We start from the raw sequence: 13,079 nt of genomic DNA, 5'->3' as shown, positions 1-13,079 counted from the left end.
GGGAAATGAGTGGACAGTAGGGCACAACGTAGGCCTGTCCAGTGTCACTGTTATGTAAGAGGTGTCTTGGTGGCAACAAAGAGCCCCTTGTCTCTTTCTGTCCCATCCCCCTGCGCCGCCGGCCGTCTGTCCTGAACCCCGTCAACCTCCCGAACTCCATCTGTCCCCGTGTTTTTCCTTGTCGTCTTTCTTTCATTTTTTTCCCTCTCGCTCTGTGCTCATCACATCATGAATCAGCTGTTAGCAGCATCGATGCTGCGACCCAGCTTAACCTTGTGCTTCCTATGAGGAGGATAGATGACCCCGTGTGGTGTTTTCATAATCCTGGAACATTGAAACCAAGGACACACACTTCAAATTCAGATTTTTAAAAAATGGATAAATAACACACTTTTTAAGAAAAAATTGAATTCTCACCTACACACTCAGGTGAAATAAAACTTTAACTAAATCTAAGAGAACATAACTTTAATTGAAAACCTACTATACACATCATGGGAGTACAGAAAACGTCATGCAGCAATATATAGTAGGAATTGTAGAACTCACCATCATGGACCCATAAAAACTAAAAGTTGGGATGTCACATTTTATCTTTCTTCTTTCCACCAACATTATGGGAATTAAATCACAGGCATACGCCTTTAAGAAGTACAAGAGTAAACTTACTTAAAGCTGGGGTCGGCAACATTGGAGAAACCTTCAAGACTACGCTATATTTAGAAGTATCAAACCGAGAAGACCAGCCCGACTCTTTTCCAATAAAGGTAGCTAGCAGCACTAGCTCCAAAAGTTGCTAAACCTAGCGAGAAAGTCGCCAAGTTGACAAAACAGACAGCCCGCCCCTTCAGGCCTTCCTCCAAAGCCACGCCCCCAAAATGATCTAATTTCTGTGATCAACATACATGGCTACTGTACTCACAGCTGTTGAGATAGCAGCTTGTGGAAAACTCGATTGACGAGCGAGCATTCAGGCCGGATGAAATTATTGGTTTATTGGTTATCACAGTCCACATATACCAGAGGTTTTTTTTTTCTTTTTTTTTGGTCAGAGCCTTTTTTTTATTGATTGCAGTCGGGATGTAATGAGACTTTCAACAAATATTGCAAAAAAGGTTTCTAAAATACATTACCCACCTAGCTTTAAATGTCAGAAGTCATTGACCAAACCCCAGCCTTCCTCAGGATAAAAAAAACAATTCACCCAAAGGCCAAGACATCTAAAGGCCAAAACACACTTTTATTTTCTATGTACAACCCCCATTCTACCGCCCCGCGACATTTCTCACCACTGTCCTATTCCCAACCTCGCCACCCCTGGAAAAAAGAATGTTTTTTTTTTTCACTCGCTCCCTACTCGCTTGCTACATCCCACCTCCTCACTCCTCTCTTTCTGTCGCTGTGTCTCCCGAGCATCATGAGTGGATGGGGAGAGAGTCGTTGATGTACACCATAGATCAAGAGGCTGGATCCACAGGGGAGAAATCAAGTATAAGTAGTGGGGTGTACACATATGATTTGAAACTAAAGCAGAGGGGGAAGAAGTAACTTGACTCAGATGTTTTACTGTCGTAAAAGTAGTATGCCTAACAACACAAAGAATACTCAAAAGAATACTCTTATCAGGAGTTGGTAGGCAGGGTTAGGAAAGGTACGCCATAAGAGTCAATAATAAGTCACAAGAAGAACAGAAGAGACAGACTTAGCTGTGCAAGTCTCCTCCATTTCTATCACTTTTTGATTGTTGTGAAAAATGTCAAATTAACCCCAGCCACAGGGCACGGTGTCCTCTGACGCAACCAGGGGGGGATGGTGGGGATAGCTGTCACTACTGATGGTAAGGGACAAAATAATAACGTCTTCCAAACAGAAAATGTAGACATAATCACCTGTGGTCATTTGCACAAAAATATCTTCAAGTGTAGGAGAGAGAAAGGAGAAAAAGGAGCCGTGAAGTTTAGAAAAATGGTGAGAAATCAGTGACACAACAGTCTGTTCACCTCCTCTCTCAGGGTTGGATGTGACCTCTCTCACTTGCATAATGCACAGCAATGGAATAACTGTCTATCAACCAGATTCGCAATGATCTGCTGGTGCGACCTACATAAAATCACCCACATGGGCGTTCAAAGCTATAAATTGCCAAAGTGTAGTTGCAATTAGCATTGTTTATTTGATGTGATTGTGTCAGTGAAAACAGTCTTACACATTAGAGAAATGTCCTCAGAAGACGCCGTCTCATTAGTCAGGTGCCTGACTGTGTAGTTTGTGCGGTAACCAAACGTTCTGTTGGTTGTCACTTTACATGCTCAGTGCTGATTGCATATAAACATTCTCATTTAATAGCATGAAAGGAATTCAAACCGTCGACAGACCGGGTTTGTTCCAATCCCTGAAGGGGCTTTTGTTTACCTCTTGTCGCCACGCAAATGATTAATTTGTCTCTCAGAAGGAGGCAGAAGTAGTGTCATAATGCCAAAAGTGACCACGCCCTCCAGTTCTGCAGAGTCGAGCCAACGCGGAAGTATCTTCAAACTTGCATTCTCTTTACTGGCCAGCAGGGGGAGACTCATAGAGCGTATGAACTGTAGAATTGTGTTTATATATTTGCGGTCAAAATTGTTGATGTATGTTGACAGAAGACATTTATTAGAACATTTGAATAATTTTTTTCTGCAAATTATTGGTAAAATGAGCTTTGATGCTGACGTTGACATTTTTCTCTCACAGTGAAATCGGACAACAAGGACAAGCAGGAGAAGACGGACATCATGTCCGGCAAGACGGACAAGTTCGACAACTTTGACAAGAAAGAGAAGGACGAGCAGCAGAAGAAGGACACCGGCCCGGACAAGAACCAGAAGTCTGAGAAGATCCTCAAAGACGAGGTGGAGAAGATGAACGCGGAGAAGAGCAACAAGGCCAACGAGAAGGCCGAGAAGGTGGACAAGCCGGAGAAGACCAACAAAGACGACAAGAAGGAGGAGGAGAAGAAGCTGGCAGAGAAGAAGGAGGAGAAGGGGGGGAAAGGGACGGCCAAGTCTCCGACAGGCAACGGCGGCAAGACCCTGCCGAGCCCCGATGGCAAGAGCAAGGTGGGTCACACTCACACACAGAGCACTGCTGTCCACACACGGTAACAGAAACAGCCCCGTCACCCAGAGGTCACAGCCGGTGTGTCCAACGACAGCCTGGTCAAGTGTCCTTGAGCAAGACACACAGACTCCCTCCCCCGCCTGTTCACACACATGTAGGCGTCAGTGCACTGCTTCTGCTGCTTCTACTGGTCTCTTGTGTGTGTGTGTGTGTGTGTGTGTGTGTGTGTGTGTGTGTGTGTGTGTGTGTGTGTGTCTTAAATTCACTCCTGCATTTTAAAAAGGCAAAATGTCCTTCTTTCAGTAGAATCACCACAATCAGAGGATTTGTTAAATAATTGTCCTTTCTTGTCAAGTTATATTTTGCAAACAAACACCAGAACCAAACCATCTTGAAGAAATGGAAAGCCAGAGAGTTCAAAATGGAGGACGCTATCATTGCCTATTGGCTGTGTTGCACCATCCACTTTTTTTAGTCAGGGCTGCAACAAACCTGTATTTTCATTATGGAATTATCTCCAGATCATTTTCTAGGCTATAAAATGCCAGAGAACAGTTTAAAATGTCCATCATAGTTTCCTAAAGCTCAAGACGATGTCATCAAACTGCCCGTTGGACCAACTAAGAATAACAGCTAAACCCAATAAATGACCAGCTGAATTGATGAATTGATGAAATAATGGATTCATTGATTATCAAAGTGGTTTCAGATTATTTTCTCTTGATTGACACATCGATGGAATCATTGACTGAATCAGAGTATAAACTGCACCACAAAAAAGGCATGCTTGTTAGCTTGTTTGCTTGTCCCACAAGCTTGCTAGCTGACGGCTAGCTATCTGGGAGCTGTTTTCCCCTCTTCAATAACTCTGAATTGAATAAAATGATGTGCAACTCTCAGAACAAATGTTTGGATTGAGTTATCAGTGCAGTACAGAGAAAATATACAGAAGCTTGGAGAGCTGTTGTGACTGACTAGCGCTAGCATGTTCCCAGGTGGCTAGCGTGTAAGCAGTTAGCTCGCCCGCTACAGTATTTCACTAGCTAGCCACAGCTAGATGTCACCTCGTCACCAAGCCCTCAGCACCGTTTGGTGAAGTTGCTCTTCCACTTTCTGTGCCATGAGTAGGTGGTTGGAGGTGCTAAATATTGTTTATCATTTTATCTGAGATTTCCATATCATATGCTAATTTTGGACGGCCGCTCATTTCATCAGATTTGAGGCTTATAATTTTATAATTTACTACTCATGAGCTCTGAAAGTGGCTATACATTGCAAACTTTATGTCAGATTTTATTTTATGATTGTCATGTGGTTGCTGGCTTTGCTGCCATATCACGCTGTCATGGCAACCAGTGATTTCATCTCTGCTTATTTCTTTCTCACTCTCTATCTGTCCTCCTTTTTCTTTCTTTCCCTCCCTCTGTTCTTTTTACCGTATTTTGGCTTCCTTTAATTCCATTATCACCAGCCTGACGTGGGTTCAACTAAACCAAACTCTACCAAATCCCGTCCATCCACCCTCTCCACCAATGGCGAGGCCAACTTGGCCAAACGCCCCTCCCCCACCACAGCCAATAAAAAAAGCCCTGTACCCAAGGCGACCACACCCACCGCCGCCAAGCGGCCACCGACGGCGACCAAGGCTGCCAAGGTGAGTAAATCCACACGGGTCAATACGTTTCATATTCCCTTTTAGTGAAAGTTGCCGTTTCTCAGTCTGTATTGTCGTCTGTCTTTGTGTTCTTGTGAAACGTCACCACAATCCAAAGTCTCACTTTGCTCAGTCCAAATGCCCTGAAGTGTTAATCGAGGATACTTTGGGGGATGACTTTTGTGGACAAGTTGTATCCCAGCATACATCTCTGGTTTCAAATCAACCAGAGGCAAGGTTACAAGCTAAGCTTAAAAGTGTGTAAGAAGTACTACCCTGAGCCTTCTACTTAGCACTGATTGTATTAGTTTGTTTCTGCACTGTACTTTTGCTCTGCTTCATGCTCATAGATGCTTGTTTGAAAAAGGAGATGCACTGATGACTTCTTGTAACTTGTAGTTCTCTTGAATACTTATGTTGAACACACTTCTTGTATGTCACTTTGGAGAAAAGCGTCTGCTAAATGACTGTAATGTAATGCAATGTGTTTTATTAAAATAAGGTGCAGTCTAGACAAACAATCTATTCAGCTTGTACTCAGTTATAGTTGTTGTCTTAATTGTGCTCTTCTGTATGACAAGGTAGAATCTCAACATGTTTTATAAGCTGTGATCCTCATAACCCCCATGTTACACAATTATTTTCTGTGATCATTTTAATGGGCTGTAATGCAGCCATCACATTAGTTTAGCGCAGTACATAAATCAGCTGCTGGACCTGTTCCTCTAAAACTAAAGAAATCATGACTCAATAGTCATACACAAGGCACAAGACTGTTGTTAACTAGTGATCTGTCAGATATTCTGACCATCAGAACTCAGTGTCTGTACAGATGCTATTTTAAGAATCCTTGCATCCTGTGTGCTAAAAGTTGTGTAGCACATGATACCTCAACAATAAAATCAGGCATTTTGTAGGCTAGAACTGCAGTCTATGAGAACCATCAGGAATGTAAGCTGGCCGGTTTCTATAACATGTAATGTTTTTAATCCAACATCGAAACCAATCAGCTCTTACATCAGGTGAGAACCAGGGGTTTCCACAAAGGTAGGGTAAAGCGTCCTCCTGTTGAACATGAGGGCTTTAGTTCCTTTTGATTCAGACTTTTGATCTACATGTTTATTCTTTACATTAATCTCTTGTCTACTGTGGCTTTAGAAGCTCTTATATGACCTGTATGACGTCTGACATGATCCCACTGTCCCAGATGTCTTTACTGCAGTGACCGTGTTAATATTTTTTTCATATCGTCCAATGGTGGTTACTCAAGCTCTTGACGGAGCTTTGAAATGGTCCAACCTTTAAGCTTTTCCGCAAGTATATGGTTATATATATATATATATATATATATATATATATATATATATATATATATATAAAATATTTCTTTCAAAAGTCTGTCTGTGCTTCACACACAGCAAAATGTTCCGTTTAACATTATTACAGATGTAATCAGGTTTTTATCCAACGAAATATTCTGCTTCAATCCATCGTTTTTGGTGTGTAGCCTTTCAAAAACATTTTCAATACGTTCAAAAAAAGGAGCCCCCCCTCATAATAACGGGGCAATCTAGCAGCAATTTAACAGCACCATAAATGACATGGAACCATGATAAATGTTTTGATTGGAAGTTAGTTAAAGTCGCCTTAATATCAGCATAGGAAGAAACAATCAGCGATCGTCCCTTCTATCCAATCACCAATCAGCACAAGCCTAGACTGTCTCTCCTTGATCTCTCCCCTCCTGTTTGTCAGACGTCTTCTTTCCTCTTTTTGCCTTCCTGTTCTCTGTTTCTGCCGTGGTTGCAAGATTGACCTCTCATAAACAGGATAACATGGCCTTCGTGCACACAGTACTCACGCAGACTCACAGACGGACTCTCACTAACTGTTGTGTCGTCCGTTGTGATTTCCAGACTCCTGAAAATGAGAAACGCCCACCTGTGCCAAAGGTCGCGTCCACGCCCCGCAAGAACGGCTCCTCTGAGGCGGCTGCAGGTAAAACTGCTGGTACGTGCAGAGCTTCATCATCTCTATTACAGCCACAGTGTCTGCCTGCCCTGTGAGTCTGACTGTGTGATATGAACGCTGTTGTCACAGGCAGTATCTGCCCTCTCGAGGTTGAAAGTGCAACGGGACCTCTCCAACGGGACCTGAACTCTCTACAGTAGCTGTAAAAATGACTCACTGTGTGAACTGGCACCGCTCCAGGCAAAGGGGATAACTGAAATGCTACCGTATGTTGCGCTTTATGGGATTCTAGTGCTGGCTTTTGAAGACACCAGACTGGTATTTTTATCCGCACATCACAAACCGTTTCTCACCTCTCCGAGAGGGGAAGCTGTGACTCAGCCAGAGCTATGCTAGTCAAACAGGGCCCCTGCTTTTTATGCACTTCAGCTCAGCACCCTCAGGGAATGTGATTCATTCACCCGGTTTCATTTTTGCTGCATGAGTGAACTCCGTTACCTGCGTGGCCGTTGCCCCGGTGGCAGCAGTTTAGTCAGGTTCCATAATGCGTCTGCCATGTGACGGCCACTTTACCTACAGCACAACCTCACCAACATGACGGACAAGCTGCTTTATCGCTCAGACTGCAAGCTACACGATCTTCAAGTCAGTACAGTTGATCGGTTGACAACTAATATGTGAGCCAAAGGATTCAAAAATCAATTAATGAAACGACTGAGGCAAATTCACTAAGAATGGATTGCAGCCGCTGACTGCGTCTGATTCACAAAAGATAATACGCTAATGATATTACAGCTGAGAATAATTCACACATGAAGGGAAGAAATGATTTGTTTAGTCATTTATATTCTAACCTTATTTTTCTTAATTTGTTTCTCATTTATTTAAAAAATGTCCTGTTGGAGAGCTTGAGTTTGAGCGTAGCTTCGTGAATTGGACTGTTTTTGCGATGAGGCTCATTTGTAAAGAATGAGGCCAGCTTTGCACAAATGTCTGCATATTACCAGATTTAGATAGGTGAAAATAGCACAGGAGCACCGAGACGCTCGGCAGCGCAGGTTGGGCTGCATATCACCCTTTGAGAGCTACGCGGTTTCTTTTGGTCCTACTTTTGCAGACGACGCAATCCTTTTGAGAATTGGCCCCCCCACAAGGAGGCACAAGAACTCTACAACAAGCTGACAATCCCACAGTTTATGCGTTAGTTACGCCTAATGTGTAGCATTCGTTTGGAGTTGTGTGTTCAACCACCACACAATAGAAGACTCCTTACCAACTCCTGAGAAAGACATCTGGCTTTTTCGCTGCGTTTGTTTCGTCACCAGTTAATCTCAAGCTTTGTCTGTCTGCTGATAAGTGAGTAAACTGTAAGGGTGATACACCTGGTTATACACAGTGTAAGTACATGTTTAGTCAACCCTGGTACTTGTCCAAACACCAGCAGTGTAGCTACGTGAGAACTACTTTACATCCTGATATAGACCAGTAGGTCATGGAGTGTGTAGGTACTGCGGCGTGTTCAAGGTTGTGCGCTGTGTTTCCTGCTTACAGCGAACAAGAATGACAAGACTGACAACAAGACGGGAGAGACCAAGAAACCCAAGACTACAGGTAAGAAAACCAGAAGAAATACGATTTCTAAATGTCACTAGATTAAAATAAAGATTACAGATAGAAATGTATTCATGGTAGAGTCAAAGCAGCTCTGAAGCTGGGCAGACAGAACCTGTGAGTGTCCACACGTCCACATCCAGACCATCATCCCCATAAAACAACACTCTGTACAGTTCGTTGTTGAGTGCGTAACATACTTAATTTACTACCTTATTGAACTTTACAAAGTTAAATGGTTACATACATAACCTATGTTGCACAACAAACGTAGTTTATTGGTCTTTCCCTACACCTAACATGTAGTTAGTGACCGTTTCACAGCGTGCTCCTGTAGCTGGGACTCTCCTACAGACATACATACTGTGCTGTATGTGGTTTTGGGAGTCGTTGGCGAATGTGCCGTTGAAGTACGAGGACGAGTTGTTCGGATCGATTGACTGGTCACAATGTAAAAAGGATGAAAAGAAGAAAAAAGCATCTTTCAGAAAACGGTTTTCAGCTGTCGTTCAGAATGTTCTCAGAGCCATTATCTTGTGGAAGGATATTCCATGATTTTGGAGCATAGCTAAAATAAATGTGCACTGTCCATCTTCTTGTGTGTGTGTATCTGTGTGCATTTAAAAACCCAGCAGTAGAGGATCTGAGTGCCCGCGAAGGATTATAAAACAACAATGATTCTGCAATGTAAGCCGGTCCCAAACCAATAAAGAGCTTTAAAAACGAGTAAAGAAGCCCTTAGTTCTGTTCTAAGAGATACTGGAGCCAATGGAGCGGAGCGTCATTCGGGGTAATGTGCTCTCTCTTCCTTGTGTTGTTTAAACATCTCGCAGCACAAGTGGAGTTCTTTCAATTAACTGTGTGACAAGACCAATAAAAAGAACACTCCAATGATCTAATCTATTTCAAACAAAAGTCTGAATGAGATTCTTTATAGGAACAATGTGGGATTCTTACTGCCCCAATATACAAACGTCCATTTCACTGATCTGCATTACATTAAAGCATATGTTGATCAATATCTGCAGCCCAGTGATCAATACTAAGACCACAGGCTCCTCTTCTCTTCCTGCAGCCCGTCCTCGCCCGGCCTCCACCACCACTCCTGCCGCCTCCACTAACGGCGAAGCCTCTCACCGCCGCCGCGTCATCACTAAGCCTCCCGTGCCCAAGCAGACCCCGATGGAGAAGAAGGCGGCGGTGCCCCGTGCTCCTCGAACCCCCCGTCCCCTCAACGCTCCCACACCCGACCTGAAGAACGTCCGCTCCAAGATCGGGTCCATCGACAACATCAAGTACCAGCCCGGCGGAGGAAAGGTAGGAAAAAAGCACAAGTACACAAGAATAACAATAATGAATAACAAACGAGGAAGAAATGGTCACGGTTCCTGAGGGAACGTCTTGTTTTGGTTGGTTTGTAAGTCTACAACAGCTGCTCCGAGCTGTACATCATAAGAACATGTTTTACTCTAACATGTTGGCCCTCGAGACGTTTAATGCTGAATCTCAACTCGCATTAGGAGTATTAACCTGCTAGTTTGCTAAGAAGTATTGCTGCTGCCCCTTCACCTTTAATAATGTCACTATTTATTAATCGGAGCATTATGTGACAAAATAATCATAAATACCGTTTAATGACAAGCAACTGTGCTGCGTGACTGTCCACAACCACATCAATGAATGATCACAGAGGACACAAACTGAACAAAAATGACTGAATTAAAACAAACCAAAGACAACACAAAGTGAACAACACTCAGTGTACAACACTCATGGTTAAATGTATTTCCTGTATGCATTTACTGTGTTCTAGTAAAAGGGATACTTTCCATTTTTTTACAGTATTGCCTACAGTAGATGGAGTTTGTAGAAACAGACAGGAGAACCGGCACGGGAGCAAAGACATGTACTGCTGTGGACGTATTTTAGACTCCTATAAAAGTCAATAATGGTTTAAGTGTACGCTGCATTCAGAACATTTTCACCGTTAACTTGCTGTCAGACGGGCCTTCTCAGATTACTTTGACCAAAGCAGTAATTTTACCTCACAGAACACTAAAGCTGCTGGTCTACCGCTGCCTCCATCTGTTAGTTTCTATTCACCAAATCACGCAACCATATATTATACATATATCAACTTTAATATATTTCTGTCACATCTATATTCCTATATTCCATTAACCGTCTGCAGCGGGCACATAGCAGCACATGTGGCAGTAGCTGGCTGGGTAGATTGGTCACACCCTGTTTCACATTCACTCCTCACTTCCTCCACCTGGATCATTCAGACACGATCACACGGGCCAGTCAAAGTGCGATCAGTGCAGAGAAGGAGCCGCAGTTGCCTCCCCAAATTGACTCCGTGAAATTGGCCTGACCTTGTGTTTTCCTTCGCTCAACAGGGAAATGTTGTCTCTGGTTGTCAGCGTCAAACTGTAACATATTTTTGGGCATCGTTTCAGGCAGCTGTGCTGTGTTTTGCAGGAGCAGGTCCGTCCCTTGTCGTACCTTCCCCTTCAAACGCAGGCTCCCACTCTTTTTGTCAAAGCAAAGTCACTTTCACACAAACAAACAAACGCGTCACCGCCATGCATCACAATCAGTGGCGCTGACTCACCCAGTCTCTCCAGAGAGACTAATATTGGTTTGTCTGATATGTATTTTAATATGTGCCATTCAACAGGAGCTTAGTGGTCTGACAACCTTTTCATCCCCAGTAATGAAATCATGTGTCTGGTGTTGTTTTCTGCTTGTGTAATTATTCTTACTCTCTTTTGTTTGTGCTGATATTTGAGGCTGGCTCACAAACTGTATCGTGTTGCTGCTAATCTACTGTAATTCATTGTCACGTTCACTGCCACTTGCCGTTATCCATCTGAAACAGAGCATCTGATTGGCAGCTCTACACATACTTGTTTATTTTCCTCCCATTTGATTGGCCCATAATGACTTCTTACGTGTAATTGGTGCTAGTAATGATTGATACACCCACACATTTAGCCAAGTGAATTTGATCTTTTTGACCCATGCTGTTCTTCTCCATACAATCACGTGCCTCCCTTTTGATTGGCCGTAATGATTAATCTGATTGGTCCAGCTGCTAACGCGTCAGTTCCTGTGTCCCCGCCCCTCCACCTGCTCTCCCACTGCTTTGTGTTCTGGCGTGTGGTTGCTTGGAGGTTGTATTGACCAGGTGGGGTGTTGTTGTCTCCTCTAGGTCTCCTCCACCCCGAACAACAAGGCATCAGACCCCTCCACCCCCGCCGCCAAGGCCAGAGTGAGTGCCTACCATCTGCCCCCTCACAATTCTCACACACACACACACACACACACACACACACACACACACACACACACACTCATCCTCCCTCTGCATTCACCACATGCACCATCCACACCCTCGCTGATTATACCTGTTCATTATGACTATTATTACCAAACAAAAGCTTTCTTAAAAGCAGCATCACTGTTCACATGACATGACCAAATACAATCTAAATCTCAAAGGTGTTTGTGGGTATTGTTCTGTGTAACCTTAGTTTAAAGGGACAGTGTGTAGGATTTAGTGGCATCTAGTGGTGAGGCTGCGCTCACTCCTCCCTTTCCAAGTGTGTCGGAGAACTGCGGAGAACTACCATGAAAGGTTATGAATATTATATTCCAATAGATTCCACAAAATCCTACACACTGGTCCTTTAATACAGTCATGAACAAAAGCAAGAAAACTCTTCTTCTAGCAAGGTGCTGTGCTCTTACCTTGTGAGGAGAAAATAAAGATTCAAAGCAACCAAACCGTGCCAGCTAATATTAGCTGACCATGGCAGTTTAATACCAACGATATATGCATGTTCCTGGTTTTTTTACAAGCCCCTTAAAATCTATTTGCTGTACAAGGAGCATCAGTCAGTGTCTATGTTGAACATTAAAACCATATAAAATGAAATGAGTTTGATAGCAGCGGTGTCATGAGGCGTAGCTAATTGGTTCTGGCAGCTCCTAATACCATCCTGCTTTTACTGCACCTCGTGGCTCCCAGAGACACTCACCTACACAGAGACATCGCCCCGTCGTACACTAGAAGCAGTTTTTGCGGATGGGATGCCAGTGAGGGATCATGGCCTTGTCAAAAACAAGTTGTTGCTTCTATAAACTCTGATGCGGTTTTGCAGCTTAGCCCTACCGCTCCTCTTGTACTTGCAAAGTGCCTCTTTGTCCGCAGCAGATTTTGGTATCATAGAGACTCGATCAGAACTCAACGACTTCTTCTCATTGACAGTTTCATTTCAATTTTTATATACCTTAAATACATTTGTCTAACTTCACCAGTATCGTCATTTACACATCCCTGTATGTCAACACTTTCCAGCGGGGGAATGACCCATTTTACTAAATGAAATTGATTGAAGGGGCAGCTGTGATGAGATAAGGTAGAACTTTATATCAATCCCCTGGGAAAGTGCAGCAGTTGCAGAAGAAAGGAGGCGTAAGTGTATAAAGTGCTAATATGAAATAAATCCAGAATATATACAATGGCAAAAATATGGTTAACAGGGATATGTATGTATAATATCAAATCTGAAGAACAGGTAAGTGTGTAGGGTTCAGAATGTCCCTGATTATGTCCATGATATTGCACATTACGTCTCGAGAGAAAGAGAGTCTGAGCTGAAACGTCTCGCTGCATGAGGCGGATGAGTTGAAGGGTTTGACTGGATTTCCTGTGGCGGTAACAGATTAGGCTGAAGGT

The 13,079-nt window shown here is 43.3% G+C and overlaps 1 protein-coding gene across 3 annotated transcripts in view; it reads left to right on the top strand.

Moving 5' to 3' along the window:
- The window catches only part of LOC137866035 (microtubule-associated protein tau-like), a 102,405-nt gene that overhangs the window by 75,651 nt on the left and 13,675 nt on the right, over positions 1 to 13,079 (top strand). For 2 of the 3 annotated variants that reach the window (XM_068701671.1, XM_068701670.1), the window contains exons 7-12: positions 2,731 to 3,095; positions 4,568 to 4,750; positions 6,667 to 6,760; positions 8,273 to 8,332; positions 9,408 to 9,649; positions 11,550 to 11,609. In XM_068701671.1, coding sequence (XP_068557772.1) covers positions 2,731 to 3,095; positions 4,568 to 4,750; positions 6,667 to 6,760; positions 8,273 to 8,332; positions 9,408 to 9,649; positions 11,550 to 11,609 — 1,004 coding nt within the window. The remainder of the gene's footprint in view (positions 1 to 2,730; positions 3,096 to 4,567; positions 4,751 to 6,666; positions 6,761 to 8,272; positions 8,333 to 9,407; positions 9,650 to 11,549; positions 11,610 to 13,079) is intronic. The other variant, XM_068701672.1, reaches the window with a different exon arrangement.

The sequence above is a fragment of the Cebidichthys violaceus genome, unplaced genomic scaffold (genome assembly GCF_023349555.1).
Source record: "Cebidichthys violaceus isolate CVI_PGR_0920_01 unplaced genomic scaffold, fCebVio1.0.p SCAF_8, whole genome shotgun sequence".
Taxonomy (NCBI): domain Eukaryota; kingdom Metazoa; phylum Chordata; class Actinopteri; order Perciformes; family Stichaeidae; genus Cebidichthys; species Cebidichthys violaceus.
This window is presented reverse-complemented; position numbering and strand designations above follow the sequence as displayed.